This window comes from Schistocerca cancellata, chromosome 7 (genome assembly GCF_023864275.1).
Source record: "Schistocerca cancellata isolate TAMUIC-IGC-003103 chromosome 7, iqSchCanc2.1, whole genome shotgun sequence".
NCBI classification, from domain to species: domain Eukaryota; kingdom Metazoa; phylum Arthropoda; class Insecta; order Orthoptera; family Acrididae; genus Schistocerca; species Schistocerca cancellata.
In genome coordinates this window covers 593845917-593867602 of record NC_064632.1, presented here as the reverse complement: position 1 = coordinate 593867602, position 21686 = coordinate 593845917, and the positions used below count along the sequence as shown (strand labels likewise).

Below are 21686 nucleotides of genomic sequence, written 5' to 3'. Positions count from 1 at the left end.
ATGAACTCGTTTCCGAAATATTGATTGCGGTGCTGGACCATAGGTCGGAGAGCGATTTCACATTACTGTGCAGCCCTCTGAGAACCCTTGAATAGAGATAAGCCGGTTTTCATTCCTATAGAATCCCAGCCGAAACACACTCCTTTGCTGAGCTTTTGGCACTGCATGCCTTCTGGGTTGTGCATCGGCACAGCCATCCGAGCTCTGTTGGCCATCGGACAGATAATGGGCCCACTCAGTGAAGAGAACACTAAGTTATCGAGACGTCATTCTAGGTGTTTCCTTCAACCCCTTCTTCCCTTTTTGTTTTGGACGTTTGTGCTCTTCGTTCAGTTTTATCAGTCGTAATTTGCATCCAGATGCCAATATGCAACTGTCACGATGTTTCGGTCCTGACAGTATTAACCCAGCCCTCTCAGTTGTCTGAAACAAACCAGTGTTAAGTTCAGCTGTGTTTTCCTCATGGTACATGTGAACCATAATTGGTACGTAGCAGTTGAGGGTACAGCTGAGCTTCCGACATCGCCTTGCAAATATCGCAAGTCTGCATTGGTTGGACTGGCCGATAATCATACGGCTCGCCATTGGCCCATGTGCATTTCATGAAGGTTCTGTTGAGTAACAAATCACTTCAGCGAAGCAGAATCAGAAAACTAACGATAGATATGGGGGCAGTAGTGAGCTAACACTCGAATGTCCTGACAGTGGACAACTTGAGGAATGGGATCAAGCTGTAACTGGTGAACGGGATATGGAAATCCACTGAAAGGTCTGTGTAGAGCATCGCTATAAAAGTACCTAAATTACCTAATTGTTCACATGCAAGCCCTCAATTAGATACACATTGAAAATATTTTATGCTGCTAGATTTCCATCCTTCTCATTACTGTCTGTGTGAAAGTGCAATTTAATGCGTTTTTTCGTGTTTCCATTGGTAGCTTGCAGTATGGACCTTCCTGTCTGCTGTGTTCAGTTTGGCCAACTTTGGGTGTTCAGTCAAAGCAAAGAGGTTTGTGCCTTCTAAGTAGACTTTATCGACAGTAGGCAGGTTGGTACCAGGAGAAACTCCTTTGGTCTGTTCTGGCTACCTGCGGAGATTCGTTGTTTTCAGAGGTGCTTACTTAGGCACTTGACGCTGGGCAGTCGGTGAGTGTGGTCGGTAGCTTAAGACTGAGCTTAGTCTTGAGGCTAGCTGAAATAATAGGTCACATTTTATTACAGCGATAGGTTCGTTATATGACTCACAGTTTACGCGGGATAGGCCATGATGCAATTTACCAATTTTAATAAGTGTCTTTCGTTACTTTATTTTTGCTACCAGAACCACTAGCGTGCTAAGCCTTCCCATCTAGTGATGCAGACATTACGTTACAGTAGATTTTCCTAAGTGTGTAGCCTTGCATGGTTACATTCTCGTGTGAATGTTTTCACTTATTATTGTAGTTTGAATTGTTTCGGTTTCACCTGTAATATAAATTTTCCTTTATGCTTCGCACCACATGGCGTGAACTTGTCTTCTGTGTTGTTCAGCGGTAATCAGTTGTTGCCTCGAGTGAATTTAGGCTGTGCTGAATTTTCTGTGCAATTAATGGATTTTAGTGCATTTTTACCGTGCGAAATTTCAGATCGATAGCGTGCTTGCTTTGTTAGTCTGAACTAGGTGCTTGGACGAGCCAGTTGAGCCCTCAGCTATCTGTGCGATCATAAAGAATAAAATTTCTTACAGTTCGTTTTCTGTCTTTGCGCGCCGCGCATGTAATTTAATCGTTATGTTAAAATATTCAGGCACCTGGTAAATGTGCTACCTTTTTTAATCTAGTATCCATGTGGTCTCACCCCCCCCCCCCCCCTTACCCGCCTGGCATCGGTTTTATTTATGTGACAAGATTTTAAACAATTGCATTTGTCGAGAGATTAATACTTCGGAAGGCGGACCGAACACGCTCATCTGGACCTCTGTGCCCAGCCTGGCTCATTAAAACTGAGACAGTTACACAGTATATAGGAAAGAGGCGATTAATAAAAAAAGTAGACGGCTTAACCCTGGCAATCACTGAAGTTACTGATTACAAGCATCAATAATTTTGACAGGAAATCTAATAATAAAATACTTACGAATGACAAAAGTGATGTGCCGGTCCAGTACAGGAGTCACATGTACCAGTAAACACGGAGCGAGGTGGCTCAATAGTCAGTACACTGGATTCGTATTCAGGAGGTCGACGGTTCAGACCCGCGTCCGGCCATCCTGATTTTGGTTTACTGTAATTTCCCTAAATTGCTTCAGGGAAATAACGGGATGGTTTCCTTGAAAGGGCACGGCCGATTTACTGCCCCATCCTTGCTTAATGCGACGGGACCGACGAATGGTTCAAATGTCTGAGCACAATGGACCTTAACATCTGAGGTCATCAGTCCCCTACAACTTAGAACTACTTAAACCTAACTAAGCCAAGGACATCAGAGCCATCCATGCCCGAGGCAGGATTCGAACCTGCGACCGTAGCGGTCGGGCGGTTCCAGACTCAAGCGCCTAGAACCGCTCGGCCACTCCGGCCGGCTAAGGGACCGATGACCTCGCTGTTTGTTCCTCCCGCTGAAACCACCAAACCAACCAACTAGTCACTAACCGGGAGTTTCCAGCCATGGTCGGAAGATCAGTGGGGTCATGCACACCATCAGTGTTTTGTCAGTGACAGTGGCTGGATGCTAGACAGACACCACTGCATACGCCAATGTAGCGGATCACTTTCCATGCTGACTGCACTGATTTTGTTGTCAAAGGAGTACTGTGGCGAAAGTTTCTGATAAGTTTCAGCTACTGCCAGTCGTGAGAACGGACTGAAACAGTTAACGTAAAATTTAAAATAATGAAAATGATGAATACTGCCTCTTAAAACTCTAAATTGCGCCGACAGAAGTACTGACACACTGTCCGCCTGCCAGAGTGGTAAAAAGTTCGCCCGCCGTGCAGCAGGCCCAGTTCAGATTCCCGGCCGGGTTGGATGTTTTCTCCTCTCCTGGACTGGGTATCGCGTTGTCCTAATCATTCATAATCACTGTAATGCAAGTCGGCCAGTGTGGCGTTACCTGAAGTAAGACTCGCAGCTCGGCGGCCAAACTTCCCTGGTCGGGGCGTTCCGGTCATCAATGCTACACGATCATTTCATTTACCAGGTACACTACTCTAAAGAGGCAACATGTTTCATGTGCCCTCCAGTGGACATTCAGGGTTCAAATGGTTGGTAAACCACCACACTATACAAAAGTGGGACATTACGATCCCCTGGGAGCAAATACGTTGGTGAGGCCCAAGTCGCATTGGACGTGTAAGAATTAAGTCCTTTATGAATGTTGGGTCAAGCTGCTGGAAAACCATTCTGGAGTGTAATTAGCAGTCTTCGAAAGGGAGGTAAGAAGGAAATGACAAGTATTTTGGACAGGTCAGGAAAACTGCTGGTGAATCCTGTGAATACCTTGGGCAGATGCAGGGAATATTTTGAAGAGTTGCTCAATGTAGGTGAAAATGCGATCTGTAATGTTTCAGATTTCGAGGTAGAATGGGATAGGAATGAGGATGGAAATAGGATCACATTTGAGGAAGTGAAAAAACGGTCAATAGATTACAGTGCAATAAAGCGGCTGGGGTGGATGAAATTAAGTCGGAACTCATCAAATACAGTGGAATGGCAGGTCTTAAATGGCTACACAGGATAATTGAAATTGCCTGGGAGTCGGACAGGTTCCATCAGACTGGACAAAAGCAGTAATCACAGCAATCTTTAAACATGGAAACAGAAAAGATTGCAACAACTACAGAGGTATCTCTTTAATCAGCGTTGTGGGTAAAATCTTCTCAGGTATTGTTGAAAGGAAAGTGCGAGTATTAGTTGAGGACCAATTGGATGAAAATCAGTGTGGGTTTAGGCCTCTTAGACGTTGTCAGGAGCAGATCTTTAGCTTACGGCAAATAACGGAGAAGTGTTATGAGCAGGGAATTGTATCAATGCTTTATAGATCTAGAAAAGGCATATGACCGTGTTCCTAGGAGGAAGTTATTGTCTGTTCTATGAGATTATGGAATAAGAGGCAAACTTTTGCAAGCAATTAAAGGTCTTTACATGGATACTCAGGCAGCAGTTAGAGTTGACGGTAAATTGAGTTGATGGTTCAGAGTAGTTTCAGGGGTAAGACAAGGCTGCAACCTGTCTCCACTGTTGTTCATATTATTTATGGATCATATGTTGAAAACAATAGACTGGCTGGGTGAGATTAAGATATGTGAACACAAAATAAGCAGTCTTGCATATGCGGATGACTTAGTTGTGATGGCAGATTCGATTGAAAGTTTGCAAAGTAATATTTCAGAGCTAGATCAGAAATGTAAGGACTATGGTATGAAGCATCTCCAAAACGAAAGTAATGTCAGTGGGAAAGAAATGTAAACGGATTGAGTGCCAAATAGGAGGAACAAAGTTAGAACAGGTGGACGGTTTCAAGTACTTAGGATGCATATTCTCACAGGATGGCAACATAGTGAAAGAACTGGAAGCGAGTTGTAGCAAAGCTAATGCAATGAGCGCTCACTTACGATCTACTCTCTTCTGCAAGAAGGAAGTCAGTACCAAGACTAAGTTATCTGTGCACCGTTCGATCTTTCGACCAACATTGTTGTATGGGAGCGAAAGCTGGGTGGATGCAGGATACCTTATCAACAAGGTTGAGGTTACAGATATGAAAGTAGCTAGGATGATTGCAGGTACTAGTATATGGGAACAATGGCAGGAGGGTGTCCACAATGAGGAAATCAAAGAAAAACTGGGTATGAACTCTATAGATGTAGCAGTCAGGGCGAACAGGCTTAGATGGTGGGGTCATGTTACACGCATGGGAGAAGCAAAGTTACCCAAGAGACTCATGTATTCAGCAGTAGAGGGTAGGAGTCGGGGCAGATCAAGGAGAAGGTACCTGGATTCGGTTAAGAATGATTTTGAAGTAATAGGTTTAACATCAGAAGAGGCACCAATGTTAGCACTGAATAGGGGATCACGGAGGAACTGTATAAGGGGGGCTATGCACCAGACTGAACGCTGAAAGGCATAATGTCTTAGATGATGATCGGAGATCGGTGATCGGATATCGGATATCGGTGATCGGATATCGGATATCGGTGATCGGATATCGGATATCGGATATCGGATATCGGATATCGGTGATCGGATATCGGTGATCGGATATCGGTGATCGGATATCGGTGATCGGATATCGGTGATCGGATATCGGTGATCGGATATCGGTGATCGGATATCGGTGATCGGATATCGGTGATCGGATATCGGATATCGGATATCGGATATCGGATATCGGATATCGGATATCGGTGATCGGTGATCGGTGATCGGTGATCGGTGATCGGTGATCGGTGATCGGTGATCGGTGATCGGTGATCGGTGATCGGTGATCGGTGATCGGTGATCGGTGATCGGTGATCGGTGATCGGTGATCGGTGATCGGTGATCGGTGATCGGTGATCGGTGATCGGTGATCGGTGATCGGTGATCGGTGATCGGTGATCGGTGATCGGTGATCGGTGATCGGTGATCGGTGATCGGTGATCGGTGATCGGTGATCGGTGATCGGTGATCGGTGATCGGTGATCGGTGATCGGTGATCGGTGATCGGTGATCGGTGATCGGTGATCGGTGATCGGTGATCGGTGATCGGTGATCGGTGATCGGTGATCGGTGATCGGTGATCGGTGATCGGTGATCGGTGATCGGTGATCGGTGATCGGTGATCGGTGATCGAATATCGGTGATCGGTGATCGAATATCGGTGATCGAATATCGGTGATCGGTGATCGAATATCGGTGATCGGTGATCGGTGATCGAATATCGGTGATCGGTGATCGAATATCGGTGATCGAATATCGGTGATCGGTGATCGGTGATCGGTGATCGGTGATCGAATATCGGTGATCGGTGATCGGTGATCGAATATCGGTGATCGAATATCGGTGATCGGTGATCGGTGATCGAATATCGGTGATCGAATATCGGTGATCGGTGATCGGTGATCGAATATCGGTGATCGAATATCGGTGATCGAATATCGGTGATCGGTGATCGGTGATCGGTGATCGAATATCGGTGATCGAATATCGGTGATCGGTGATCGGTGATCGAATATCGGTGATCGAATATCGGTGATCGGTGATCGAATATCGGTGATCGAATATCGGTGATCGAATATCGGTGATCGAATATCGGTGATCGAATATCGGTGATCGAATATCGGTGATCGAATATCGGTGATCGAATATCGGTGATCGAATATCGGTGATCGAATATCGGTGATCGAATATCGGTGATCGAATATCGGTGATCGAATATCGGTGATCGAATATCGGTGATCGAATATCGGTGATCGAATATCGGTGATCGAATATCGGTGATCGAATATCGGTGATCGAATATCGGTGATCGAATATCGGTGATCGAATATCGGTGATCGAATATCGGTGATCGAATATCGGTGATCGAATATCGGTGATCGAATATCGGTGATCGGTGAAGCATAGGTTAAGAGTTGCACGTAGAGGCAGGAAGATCTGAACACCGTCGCTCTACGCGAGGTGTGCTCCATTGCAGGGAGCAGAGGACGGCCTGGCCAGCCCCAGCCCGGCCCGGCGGCTCCCTCTTCCCTCTGCGGTGGTTCTTCGGCCCCCAGGAGCTGGCGGACGCTCTCACGCCGTCGGACCAGCCCAGAGGAGCCGCCAGCCACCCACCGGGGACCGGGGGACGCGTCCTCCCCGGCACACAGGTAACGCCGGCCCGCCGCTGTGCGCTCAGTGTGACCACCGTCCTAGACATGTGTACCACTTTGGTAGTGCTGAATATGTACGTGGTAATAAATAACGTTAGAGAAATTAATTACTTACTTACACTACTGGCCATTAAAATTGCTACACCACGAAGACGTGCTACAGACGCGAAATTTAACCGACAGGAAGATGATGTGCCAATGCTCTGAAAAACTAATCATTTGCATATCACAGCAAGGTTGGCGCCGGTGGCAACACTTACGTGGTTTCCAGCCGATTTCTCATAAACACAGCAGTTGACCGGCGTTGCCAGGTGAAACGTTGTCGTGATGCCTCGTGTGAGGAGAAATGCGTACCACCACGTTTCCGACTTTGATTGGTCGGATTGTAGCCTATCGCGATTGCGGTTTATCGTACCGCGACATTGCTGCTCGCGTTGGTGGAGATCCAATGACTGTTAACAGAATATGGACTCGGTGGGTTCAGGAGGGTAATACGGAACGCCGCGCTGGATCCCAACGGCCTCGTATCACTAGCAGTCGAGATGACAGGCATCTTATCCTCATGAATGTAACGGATCGTGCAGCCACGTCTCGATCCCAGAGTCAGCAGATGGAGGCGTTTGCAAGACGACAACCATCTACACGAACAGTTCGACGGCGTTTGCAGCAGCATGGACTTTCAGCTGGGAGACCATGGCTGCAGTTACCCTTGACTCCTGCATCAGACAGAAGCGCCTGCGATGGTGTACTCGACGACGAACCTGGGTGCACGAATGGCAAAATGTCATTTTTTCGGATGAATCCAGGTTCTGTTTACAGCATCATGACGGTCGCATCCGTGTTTGGCGACATCGCGGTCAACGCACATTGGAACCGTGTATTCATCGCCATACTGGCGTATTACCCGGCGTGATGGTATGGGGTGCCATTGCTTACACGTCTCGGTTATCTCTTGTTCGCATTGACGGCACTTTGAACAGTGGGCGTTGCATTTCAGATGTTGCGAACCGTGGCTTTACTCTTCATTCGATCCCTGCGAAACCCTACACTTCAGCAGGATAATTCACGACCGCATGTTGCAGGTCTTGTACGGGCCTTCCTGGATACAGAAAATGTTTGACTGCTGCCCTGGCCAGCACTTTTTCCAGATCTCTCACAAATTGAAAATGTCTGGTCAATGGTGGCCGAGCAACTGGCTCATCAGATTACGCCAGTCACTACTCTTGATAAACTGTGGGATCGTGTTGAAGCTGCATGGGCAGCTGCACCTGTAAACGCCATGTAAGCTTTGTTTGACTCAATGGCCAGGCGTATAAAGGTCGTTATTACTGCCAGAGGTGGTTGTTCTGGGTACTGATTTCTCAGGACCTATGCACCCAAATTGCGTGAAAATGTAATCACATGTCACTTCTAGTATATTTGTCCAATGAATACCCGTTTATCATCTGCATTTCTTCTTGGTGTAGAAATTTTAATGGCCAGTAGTGTATAATGGTGTCGCTTAGACTCCTTGTCGCAATGCTTAAGTGACGTCGAGTTATTTGGGCATCAGTTGGTGGCAGGCTTAGATGACTAGTGGCCTTTACATTACCAGTGCATTGCGGTGTTCCCTGCCCTCTGCCTACGATTGGGTATTTGTGGACCTCTCTTCACGTGTTCTCACACTTTCTCTCACAAATGCTTGCATGGCACGAGTACAGAGCCTTGCATGTTCCACATCAAGAGCAGCTGCCAATAAGAGCACTAGACTGATAATTCGAGGCACAATGGGATATTACTCCATTTTGTACCAGGTAGAATTTCGCGTAGGAAATAGTCTTGGTCGTAAATTTATTCACTAACTGCGCTCCGATACATCATAAAACAGGTGTGGCGAGAACGGGAAATAAAATTATAAGCAATGTAATTAATTTTTCAATTATAATAGGGTATTTTCTACTTACACTTGCAATAAAACACACAGCAAAGATCACAAAAGTGAGCACACAAATCACTGAAAATAATTTTCATACCATTGAAGTAAAGTACCAAGCTCACTACACACAGGTAACTTACCGATGATGAAAATATTACAGACGCCAGATGGTGTTACGTCGTATGGATAACAAATTTAATACCAAATAATGGCTGCTATGAAAAACCTCTAGCATGTAAAAAAAAGTGAACGGAGTACTGTTACCTGAAGCAACAGCGAAAGAACCCTGACGAGTGTATAAACTTAGTACAAATTCAGACGTGGACAGCATTGCACATACATTAAACAATAGGCGCAGAAACTGAACAGTGCACCATTAGTACAATGGCTAACATATTTGTTTTGATGTTTTACAACCCGGCTGTGACAAGGCCACTAGGAAAACTACAGTAATGCCCAACGTAACGAAAAATCATATTGCCAAAATTACAAACGTACTACCTGACTATAAAACCAATGGGTTAAAATGTACATTAGTAAGAGCAAAACCTTAAAGGATACCTTAAATAAGGGTGCAGAAAAGCGTATGCTCAAGGCTATAAGTAAAAACATGCGCCCAACGTTCAGAAACCAGTATGTGAAAGAGTAACAGTGTGAAACGTAAATGACAGTGGCGTAAAATGAAAAACATAGGTTACATAGTTGGAACATAGGTATTCGCTAGCAGGATAAACGTGTCATCCATAGAAATATTGAAAGATAAACATGATTAGGGAAAGGGTGGGATATAAGGTGTTAAATGACGGGGAAGGGGAGTATGAAAAGACGCCAGAAAGAGTGAATTTCAAAGCAACTGAAAATGACATCAGTCACACAACCCATATTTAGCATCTGAAAAAATTAAAATACCAACAAAAAGTAATTGTACAAGCACGAGTGTCCCATTTTCTGAGTATTGTGCTCAATCTCGTGACCTTTGCTCCGTATTTTACTGTATGAAAAGAAATTGCTGTATTAGGGATGAAAAGTAGACTTTCTTATAATGTAGGTCTTGCTCTCGCCACAGCTGTGTTCTCCTGTATCGAAACGCATAATGATGAAAAAAGTGTGAGCAAAATATTTGCAAAATTGTATCGTGTGCCCAATACGAATGGTTGCTTGCTTGAAATATAGAATTTCTCAATCAAGTGATGGGTGGAATTTCCTCTGTGTGAAACCCTCCTGAGACGCAAATGACGCTGTCTACGAAGACAGTAACGTAAAATTTCAACAAAGGTCCAACAACACATTAGAGAATTGTCGATGTACTCAAATACGTAGTTCGACATCGCTTAGGATACAGTACTTCCTTTTTCTAGGTGTCAGCGTGCAACCAACCAAACAAAACATTAACAAATTTAGAAGCGCCGTAACAAACTTATTTCCTCTATTGCGTCACTGGCAATCCTGATTTGTGAAGAGGAGAGTTGAATTTAACAAAACTGTCGAGACAATGCTGGACATGTCTATGTTGCTCATAGAACGTAAGACAGTCATAACACACTGATCAGCCACTTGCAGAACTTTACGGCCACCCAACTAATAGGCGGTATGTCCTATTCTGGCACGAATCACAGCGGCGATGCGTCGTCCCATGGAAGCAATGATGCCTTGGTAGGTCGCTGAAGGGAGGTGTCACCACATCCGCACACACAAGTCACCTAATCCTCATAAATTCTGGAGAGGAGGGCAATGAGCTCTGACGCAAAGTTCAATCACATCCCGGATGTGACATCGGGTTCAATTCTGGCCAGCTGGAGGTCAGCACATTAACTATAACTCGCCACTGTGTTCCTCGAACCATTCCATCGCACTCTTGGCCTTGTGCCTTAGCGCGTAATCTTGTTGAAAAATTCCGCTGCCGTCGGGAAACATGATCAAGAAGGGGTGTACGTGATCTGCTACCAGTGTACGACAGTCCTTGGCCGTCATGGTGCCTTGCATGAGCTCCACTGGGCCCATGGTTGCTCACGTGAATGTTCCCGAGAGCATAATGGAGCCACTGCCAACTTCCGTCCCGCAGTACAAATGTCAAGGGGGTGTTGCCCTGGAAGACGATGGAATTATGCCCTCACATCAGCATCACTGTCGGGATTCATGAGACAATGCAACGCACTGCACTGCGCAAATGACTAGTGCACACGGCCACATGCCTGTAAACACTGGATCATGCACGGGTCGTCGGCTGCAGAGGCCCATCGCTAGAAGTGTTGGATGCGCTGTGTGCGCGCGCACACACACACACACACACACACACACACACACACACACACACACACACACACACACACACGCGCGCGCTGACTGATACTACATACAGTGTGCGTGTGTCTGAGTAGCAGTCATTCGTCGCCAGGTTACTCTACCGCCTGGTGGGGTTTATATCGATAGTAGGTCGGTTGTCATAATGTTCTGGCTGATCAGTATATATTACAAAATTCCCCTGTAGACAGCTGTACATGATATTTGTCTACAATAGAACTTGCTCCACGCAGAGCTTCGGTTCACGCGAGTTGTCGCACGTTGCAGGGAGCAGCGGGAGGCGCCGCCCCAGCAGGGGTTCCTGGACCCCGCCGCCTTGGCAGACGCCCTCGAGCAGTCTCCAGAGTCTAGAGAGTCTGGAGGCTCCAGCAGACGGACAACAGGCGCCGGCGGTGGCCCACCTGCCCGTCGTGCCGTGTAAAGCTGTCTGCTGAACGCGACTACCAACCGAAAAAAAACATCCACCACTTTGGTAGTCTAGAATGGAGTCATTCACCCCTTAATCCTTCAGACTAATTTTTTTTTTCCAAACCACATTGCTTTAATGAGTTAGTGTTCGCTAAAGTGAGTCCTTTAATGTTCGTAATTTTCTTCATTTTCTTGTTCTATCATTTTTACTGAAGACGATTTCGTGCTACTGTTCTCGATGTGGAACAAATTAAGAGGACAATTTTATGAAGAGAGAGGAGGAGATCTGCAATAAAAGCAAAACATCCATGATATGACAATACGATTCGTCAGAAAGTAAAGATATTCTAGGCAGCTTGGATAAGTACTTAAACATCGTTGTGAACTCTTGTTTTGCCTTTTTTAGTGTGGGACTGGCTACCTGCTTCTAGTTACTCGCAGATTTTACAGCCATTTCGTAGCGTCGCATTTTCAAGAACTGTAACTCATTTTTATAAGCTGATGCAGTTTATTTTCCTCTCTAAACGAATTTGATATCTTAGCTTTGATTAGTCAATAATGGCATCATTTTCATATCTTCCCATTTTATAGCACACACGCTGCCTTTTCCACAGAAGATAAACTGAACATAATTTCGTTACCACTATTATGTGGAAGTAACTTTTCCTATCAGACCTGAATGTATCCTCTATGTAGTGACCATAGCTATACAGAGGTCCATACAGACACATAAGTGGATAGGAATTGCAAAGACTATAGGCAGTAAGCTGACATTTCTTTGCAAAACATTTGCACATATCCTCTGACAGAAACTGGAGTATCTTTACTGCTCGAAATGTTTGATACCAAACGTAGATCTGAAAACTAATGTGGGTTAAGGGGAGAATGGAGAGACTGAACTGCATGAAACAGAATGACTTTATATATGAAACGTCATATTGGCATGTAGAGATCTCAAAAACTCATGGATCGATTTCAACCAAATTTGGTATAGACAGCGAACTTCACAAGTCTCAGCACTGTGGACTTTCACCACCTAGATCCAATAGGAGCAGAGATGCTGGAAAAAATCTTTTTTAGCCTATACAGCATAGCGCCCCCTATCCCTCCCCCGTACGCCCCCTATCCCTCCCCCGTACGCCCCCTATCCCTCCCCCGTACGCCCCCTATCCCTCCCCCGTACGCCCCCTATCCCTCCCCCGTACGCCCCCTATCCCTCCCCCGTACGCCCCCTATCCCTCCCCCGTACGCCCCCTATCCCTCCCCCGTACGCCCCCTATCCCTCCCCCGTACGCCCCCTATCCCTCCCCCGTACGCCCCCTATCCCTCCCCCGTACGCCCCCTATCCCTCCCCCGTACGCCCCCTATCCCTCCCCCGTACGCCCCCTATCCCTCCCCCGTACGCCCCCTATCCCTCCCCCGTACGCAGTATAGGGACTGACGAGGTTAGCAGTTTGGTCCCTTAGGAATTCACACACCCTTTCCCCCATGCAACCCCCTCCCCCCACCTTGGGCTGTAGACTGTTCCACTCTTCTATATCTTTACTGTGCTCTGGTCTTGTACAGACTAATTATGGTGGTCAGGTTTATAGCTCAGCAGCTCCTTCCACTTTGAAACTCCGTGACCATGTCCATTATTGTGGTCGGCGTCTGGCGGCGATACCCCCTCTATACATCCAATGGAGCCAACTCCTTGTTTCTTACACAATCACTGTTCGCCAATACCTTGACAATCCTGTGTACCCCACACTCTTTGGCAATCAGGGATGTCTTCCCCCTAACACCTGCCTACGGGTGGGATTTCTGGTCGGCATGTGTCTCACTTCCCTATGTCAGGATCGCTTTCTCCACTCACTGGACTACAACCTGTCATTCCTCCCATACCCGCCCTCTTGGATGATGCCGAAACCATGCATCATTACCACTCTATTCCAGGAACCTGAGGTTTCTGTCACTCCCGTGGTTTTCCGGCATCTTGTATGTGCTATCCTTCCAGAGTTCCAAGGTGCCACTATCTGGTGGTTCTAAGACAATCAATAAGGTTTGATACTTCCATGTCTCCTACATACCTAAAACACCTTTTATTGCCGGAATCGTGTATTGTGTTCACAGCAGAGCTTCTAGCCATTCTCAGGGCCCTCCTTTGCCTTTCTCAGGCCACCCTCCACAGTGTTTAATTTGTTCAAACTCAATGAGCGGCCTGCAGACTATCGACCAATGCTATTCTCGTTACCATTTGATCGGTTTTCAATGACCACCTATCTGCTCTCTGCCTTTGGCGATGCCACCTGCTCAGGCTTTCCCTGGGTCCCAAGTCATGTGGCCATCCCAGGAAATGAACTGACTGACCGTTTGGCTAGAGAATCAGATATTTATCACCCATTTCATGATTCCAGCTGCAGATATGCGGATCTACATTAAATCTCTCTACCCAAAAGTAGAATGCCACCTGGAGCACTACTGCTCACCATAATAAACTCTGCACGATCAAGAAGTCTACTGCAGTTTAGAGCTCTTCCTTTCACTGTTCTCAGGAGGAGTCAACTGTTTCATGCTGTTCACGCATTGGTCATAGCCAGCTCACACATTTTCCTCCTACGTAACGACCCACCCGCACAATGTGGTTGTGGAGCCAGACTATCTCTCACGTTGGTAGAATGTACCCTTCTTTTGGCCCTTATTGTTAAGCATAGCCTTCCCGGTTCCTTATAATTAATATTACCAGGTGACTGAACTGATCCCCAGTTTCCTCTGTGAAAGTGGTTTTTATATCTGGGTATAAGGTTCTACTTTAGTCACAAGGTGGTGGTGGTGGTGGTGGTGGTGGTGGTGGTGGTGGTGGTGGTGGTGGTGGTTTTTTCTGTGATATCCCTAAATAACTCTAGGCAAATGCCAGGAAGGTTCCTTTGAAAGGACATGGCCGACTTCCTTCCCAGTCCTTCCCTAATACGATGAGACTGATGACCTGGCTGTCTGGTCTTCTCCCCAAAACAACCCACCAACCCCCCTCCTTCCTACGTCACCAGCTTGGCAGCCAATCCACGTGGTGGGGCTGTTGCATACCCATCAGGCTGAGGCCCCTAACACCACAGGGATGACACTGCTGGTACCTGCACTGTGAATGCCTCATGCAAGCCTAGGAACAGTTGTTAATCTTTTTGGGGCAACTACTGAACTGTACTGCCAGGTGGCAGTTGCTGTAGCTGGTGGCGCCAACAAGGCGAGTCTTCAGTCTCTGCTCCTGTTTCTGCTGTCCTGGCCTTACCCCCTTGGCTAAACCCAGACTAGATGGCTTGGGGCAAATCTCTTTCCAGCGATTCTAGCCTTTTACCGCCACCAAGCCATTTTCTTTGTGGAATGTATTGAGGTCAAGTTCAGTGAAGTTGACTCATTAAGCAAGATGATATCTGCCTCTCCCCTTAGAAAGACAATATCTGCAGTCAGTCCCTCTGTGCCTGCAACCATTTAGGAGACATCCCTGTGACTATCGCTCCTCAGTCACTCAATATGATACAGTGTAATTTTCCATAGAGACCTTGTCCTACAGTTTGATAATGAACTTACGTCTAATATGGAACGACATAGCGTTCATTTCAACTAGTTTGTCCAGAGGCCCTAAGGACAATCGTGTAGGCCCTGGTGCTTTCATCCTCGCATTTGATGGGATACCCTGTCAGAGAAGGTCGAGGTAATGGTGTACAGAAATGACGTCAAACCGTACATTCCACCTCCCAAGTATTGCTTCCATTGCCTAAAGTTCGGCTATATGTCCTCACGATGTGATGCAATGCCACTCCCATATGTGACTATGGCTGCCCTCCTCATGTGGGGAAACCCTTGCGACCCAGCACCTGAGTATGTAAATGGCTCTGGTCTCTCTTCTCCCCACTCACCGGAGTGTCCAATATACATGAGTGTCCAATATACATAAAAGAAAAAATAATTCAGCAAATAAAGATCCTTGACTGTCTCAGCAACTTGAGGCCCAGGAGTAGTTTGACAGACTTCACCCTATAGATTGCCCATATCTGTCTGTTAGGTCTTCCCATCCTTAACCCTTCCCCTTACGCCAATCTGCCCCTTCCCTTTCCTCACCCTTGGTGGATCCCATCCCTTCCCCTCCAGGACCACCTCCTCGTCAGGGAAAACATCTTCTATGGCTCCTGCTAGGTATGGTGTTCCCCTCAGAACACCCCTCCCCAGTTTCCTCAGGATAGGAAGCTTGCAACCATGGGTTGGACAAGACTCTCACGTTCATGGCGCCCCAAAGCCACTCACTATATGTCCGATCCCAGCATTGCTGCAGCTATTACCTTACTGCAGCTATTACCTTACTGATGCACCCTCCCTCCCTCCCTCTGGGGGGAGGAGCAGCAGGGCAAGTCAAAGGATAAGGCTTCTCTGGCTTCCTGAGGAGCTTTACCCACTCCTCATCCCAAATTGGACCCAGTGTTTATGGATGTCACCCCATCCTCGTCACTGGCCACCACTGACAGAGTACATGAACTCCCTTCAGCTTCTTTGTCCAATCTGGACTCTCACCATATTACAATCCAGTTGAACTGCCACAGATAGTCACATACTAGAAATACAACGCCTTGTTTCCTCCTATTCTGTGTTCTTTTTGCTCTTAGAGAAATGCACGTCCATGATGACCACTATCCAATATTTCGTGGTTATCAGGCGCTCTGTTAGAATTGTATTGGCCCCAGGATAGCGTCTGGAGGGCTCTGCACTTTGGTTTGCGCTGATGTATTAGTGAATGGAATCTCCTTAATATCAACCTGGAAGCAACAGTGGTTAGTGCAAATGACGCCAGCAATCACTGTTTGCAATTGTCTACCTCCCTCCCAGGTAGGCATCATGTTGACCTGCCTGCCTTAATGCAGCAACCCTAACCCCCCCCCCCCCTCTCCTGTCTCTGCTCCTTGGGGACTTCAATGCACACTACCCTCTGTGGGGGAGTGCTACTAAGACAGGTGCGGGTATTCTAATTAACCAATTTATTACAGACTGATTTGTCTCCTCAATAGGAGTTCCCCTACGCACTTCAGTGCCACTCATGGCACCTTTCCTGCTATCGATCTTGCGATCTTCTCCCCTGCTTGATCCTTGCAGAACACCTCACAACACACTTTGCGACAGCACCAAGGTCCTCTTGCTATACTGCTACCTTTCTTTGGCAGAAGTGTCGAGTTGAACAGACCTCTTCTGTTTGTGTTCGCAAAGCTGGCCCTACAATGAACCCGTCACTGAATGGGGATCCTTACAGGCTCTTTGCTCTTCATCCGATACGGCCCCAGGCCCAGATTCTATCCATAACCATGTGATAACACTTCAACGTTACCAGAGGCAACATCTACTCAGGTCCTTCAACCGTATTTGGCTCACAGGTGCCTTCTCCTTGGAGTGGCGAGACACTATACATATCCCCATCCTGAAGTCTGGAAAGAACTCAACGTCTCTCAACAGCTACCGTCCCATTAGCCTGATGAACGTGCTTTGTATGCTGCTTGAAAGGATGGTTAACTTCAGATTATGTTGGGGTACTCGAATCTTGGGACCTGTTACCTCTGCCTCAGTGCGGTTTCCGAGGACGACGATCTCCAACTGACCATTTACTCAGATTGGAAACTTCAAAGCCGACAGGCTTTTACTAATCGCCAGCACCTTGTTGCATTATTCTTTGACTTACATAAGGCATTCAACATGGCTTGGTGCCATCATATTTTAGTTACCTGAATGACTGGGGCTTCTGTGGGCCCCTTCCAATTTTTACCTAAGTTTTCATCCCACCGCCTCTTCAGCTTCTAGTTTGCAATTCACTCAGCATTGCTAAGATTCAGTAGAATGGTATCCTATATGGTTCTGTGTCAAATGTCGAACTCCTTCTCAAAGCCACCAATGGGCTTGTAACCTCTGTTGGGCCTCTGGTTATCCTGGCAGTGTATGTAGATTTTTTAATCTAGCGCAGCTCCCACTCTGTAGCATCTGCTGAACACGAGCTCAAAGGCGTCATCCAGTTAGCCTCTGCATTGGCTGTATTCCATGGCTTCCAATTTTCTATCTTCAAACTGTGGGTTATCCATTTTTGTCGTCGATCCAGAGTACACTCCAATACCTAACTTTATTTAGGCAACCAGCGCCTAGATGTTGTAACATGGTCCCATTCCTCGAGCCTTACTTTGAATAGAAATCTGACGTGTCTGCCACATATTCGCCACCTGAAAACATGCAAGCAGAAGATTAATAGATTAATGTTGTCGACCTCCCAGATCACACATCTTGGGTTGCAGACCGTGTTGCTCTTACCATGTTATGGTTTTGTCTAGACTAGATCATGGCAGTCAGGTTTATGGCTCTGGCTCCTTCCACTCTGAAATTGCTTGACCCTATTCATCTGTGGTGCATCTGGCTATCTGTACCTTTTGCACTAGTCCTGTCGCCAATCTTCACAGAAGTGGGCATTGCCACTCTAAAATTACTATGGAGCCAACTTCTGGTTGCTTACACAATCTCCTTCGACGATTTCCTGACCATTCCGTGTATGCCATCCTCTTTGCAAACAAGGGTGTCTCCCTCCTGATCACTGCCCATGTGTGGGATTGTCGGCTGGAATGCATCTCACTTCCCTATGCCAGGACCTCAATATCCGCTCGCTGGAATGTGCCCCATGTAACCCCCATTTGGACTGTGCCTAGACCACAGGTCTCTATCGCCCATGTGTTCTTCTGGCGTCCTGTACATTTCATCCTTGCAGAGTTTCAGGATGCTACCATCTTCTACACTGATGGTTCTAAAAAACAGATAGGATAGAATATGCTTTTACGCCGCCTCGTGGCCTGGAACACCATTTATTGCTGGGAACATGTAGTGTCTTCACAGCAGAGATGCTAGCCATTAACAGAACCCTCCATTTTGTTACTCAGGTCCCTCCACAGTGTTTTAATGTGCACAGACTTAATGAGCAGCTTGAGGGCTATAGACAGATCTACTCTCGTCTTATGGTTTCTACTGTACATGACATTCTCTCTGCCATTGGTAGTGCCACCCTCTGTTGTTTTTCTCTGGGTCCCAAGTCGTATGGCATTCCAGGGAATCAAGTGGATGACCGTTGGGCTTGAGCGACAGATAGTTACCCCCATTCCCTCTCATGGTTCCAGGTGCAGATATGTGGATACACATCACATCTGTCTGCTCCAAAAACTGGAATGACGTCTGGTTCGTTACTGTTATCAGTAATATCCTCCACACAATCAAGGAGACTACTGAAGGTTTGTGCTCGTCCTTCAGCAACTGCAGGGAGTCCACTGTCTTATGCCATCTACATTACTCATACTGTGCACACCCACTGTGCTACCTTGCATAACGATCCACCCCCTACAATGTGGCTGTGAAGCCAGATTGACAGTATTCCATATATTGGTGGAATGTTTCCTTCTTTTGGCTCTTTGTACTAAGTATAGCCTTCCAGATTCGTTGACTTTAATATTAGCAGACGATTCACAGATGGCTGAACTGGTCGTCACTTTCCTCCCAGAAAGTGATTTTTATTTTCAGTTATAAGGTTTTGCTTTCCTCTTGGAACAGAGGCAGGGTGGTTGTGGTTTGGGCCCCTCTTCCAGTTTCCTAGGTCTGGGATCCATGATCACTCCCCTGTGCAAAGGTCGCTCTTTTATACTTCTGGTTCGCAGTTTTTAGAATTTTTCCTACTGTCTTGTAATGAGTCTTTCAGCTTCGGTACTTCTAGTTTAACCTATCAGACTGGGTCCACCTACTGTTAGCGGACGCCTCTATTTTACGTACGTAACTTTCGAATCGCAGGACTGATGATCTCGCAGTTTAGTCCCATAACCGCCTCTCCTCTCCCCCCCCCCCGCCCCTCAATCAATTATGTAAAGTCTCGTGGGCTGCAGTGGTCAGCAGACGCCTGTCTCTTCCTGACCAGGGGTTCTGAGGCTCAGGCAGCTACTCGCGTCGTTTGACGAATCCAGATCTGCTGACCAGTAACTGGGAGCTGCTTCTGGCATCATAGCACCCCGACCTGCCCTCACCCACCCTATAATGCTGCCTCCTGACGCGATTCGTGACCATTTTGGAAGTCCTGGTTATTTATGCAGCAGGTGGTGGTGATGCATACCAACTGATAAATACAACACTAACTAATCAAATTTTCACTTTCACACATCATTTAATTAAAAAAAGTCTGGTGTAATAGTTCCAAGGAACTGGAATGCTCCTGTACCTAAACATAATCTAATTAGTTTCTTCTTGTTAGTGTGTGTTATAATAGGTTTCAGCTAGACTCTCCCCATTATGTCCTGTTCTGAGAGTCTTCCTTTATCCGTATGTTGGTCCATTTCTGATGTCGATTATTGTAATTCCCTTCCTACTTCTTCCTCTGTCCCTTCATAATTCTTTGTTAGCAGCTCCTACGCAATACATGTCCGTCAAAATTATTTTCCTCTTTCTGATATAGCCTTCCTTCCTCTCTTCATAATTTCTTCATTCTTAAGTCTGTCAATCCACTTAAGCATTCTTCCCGATAGTTACTTTTCAAAACTAGCCAAACATTTTACTTCCATCATTCTTTTTAATGGTCCATGATTCAATACTGTACTACACTACATTTTACAAATCTTTTCCTCATCTCCACTGGATTTCTTTAGCTGTTAGTAACAGCTACGCCTTTCCAAATGCCCTTTCCCATACATATCGTCCTCAATTCTTCTGTGCCTCTTATGTTCCATTTCATTAAGTTTCCCAGGAATAGAAAAATTTGTTTTTCTCCTTCTAAGAACGTTAGCTAATGCTTCCTCCTTGCTCTATTCTCATCACTTGTCTCTCTATATTTCCTTCATTTCATACTCCACGCCCCTCCTTGCAATATTAAACATACGGTGTAGCTCCTCTATTCCGCCAGTACGGCTTGATTTCGCACGTAATTCACAGTATTTACCCTCTGCTCCAACTACAATGTGTCTCGCGTGCTCTGTGGCCTTACCTATTAGCTCTCCGTGTGTGTCGAACAGCTTGAGTGACAGTGAGCATCCTTGCTCTACACCCTTTCCAATGCTCATCTTGTTGCTTAGCATTACTAGATTTCATTTGGATCACCCACCTGTGATATTGTTCACGACTAACCCGTATAACTGCCTCACAAAAAATTCCTATTTAGCTGTCTGATCTCCAGATAGAGTACTGTATTCCGCATTGCATCATGTCTTATCCATCTTGTTTCCTTAATTTAAACACCACTTTCGCAATCTGGCTGGCCAACAGATCTTGTTTCTCTTAAATGCATATTAGTAAAAGATATTCTATGAACGTCTAAGGTGCAATGCCTAAAGAAATGGCAGAACACAGAGTGGCAAAGGAAACAAAATTGTTGCAGATTAGAGAAATGGAGCTGTCGTGGGGCGAATAATACCAAAACGTGGTAATTATCGTATGAACTTAGTAATACAGTGGCTTTTTTTTTTTTGCCAACCCCTGAATATTCGTAAACAAGCGAGATATTGCTTTTGCTTACGTCCATTCTGAGTAAGAAAGGGTAAGAAACAGGACACAATTAACGTAATGGACTGCACACGTGGATGAACTGCTCAGATATTTTACAGAACGCAAAGATACTACTTCAAGCTCGCAGAACTATTACAGAAAGTAAAGGTACTGTTTCCTTATTGCTAGGCGTCGGAAGGACAGCACTCACAAAAACGAAGTGCATGAGGGAGGGAGAATTGAACTATTGTTAAAGTTGAGGCAATATGGCAAGTTAGGTCGTACAGTTCTCCCTCCCTCCCTCCCTCCCTCCCTCCCTCCCTCCCTCCCTCCCTCCCTCCCTCCCAGAAATATTGAATGTGATGGCAGACTGATCTGTGAGCGTACCCCCTAGGTCTAGGTTAGGTAAAGAGTTTGCAAGTTTGGTTGAGATATATTGAAGTCAACAAATGTTAACACGAAGTACATGTTGTTGTAACAGATTAATTTGTAACGTAGCCCTAGGTCTACATTCGCTCCATAATTAAAGTATTTTTCGATAGAAATGAAACTGCAAAATCTAACAAGCGAGATAGTTGATATTCATATGCCAGCCACTTCAGGTTTTGAAGTAGTACCAGGAAACTCTCCGTTGCGACAACCACATTAAATTCGTAAGGTAAGTTAAGAAAAAGAAACAATGGACCTTGCACAAGAAGTTCCCGGCTAAGCAGTGAGTTCATGTTATCAATGAAA

At 46.1% G+C, this 21686-nt stretch overlaps 1 protein-coding gene across 1 annotated transcript in view; it reads left to right on the top strand.

The window, feature by feature from the left end:
* The window catches only part of LOC126092922 (collagen alpha-1(II) chain-like), an 87700-nt gene extending 76237 nt beyond the window's left edge, over positions 1-11463 (top strand). Inside the window, exons 9-10 of the mRNA XM_049908652.1 lie at positions 6652-6900; positions 11310-11463. Coding sequence (XP_049764609.1) covers positions 6652-6900; positions 11310-11463 — 403 coding nt within the window. The remainder of the gene's footprint in view (positions 1-6651; positions 6901-11309) is intronic.
* Positions 11464-21686: the final 10223 nt, after the last annotated feature.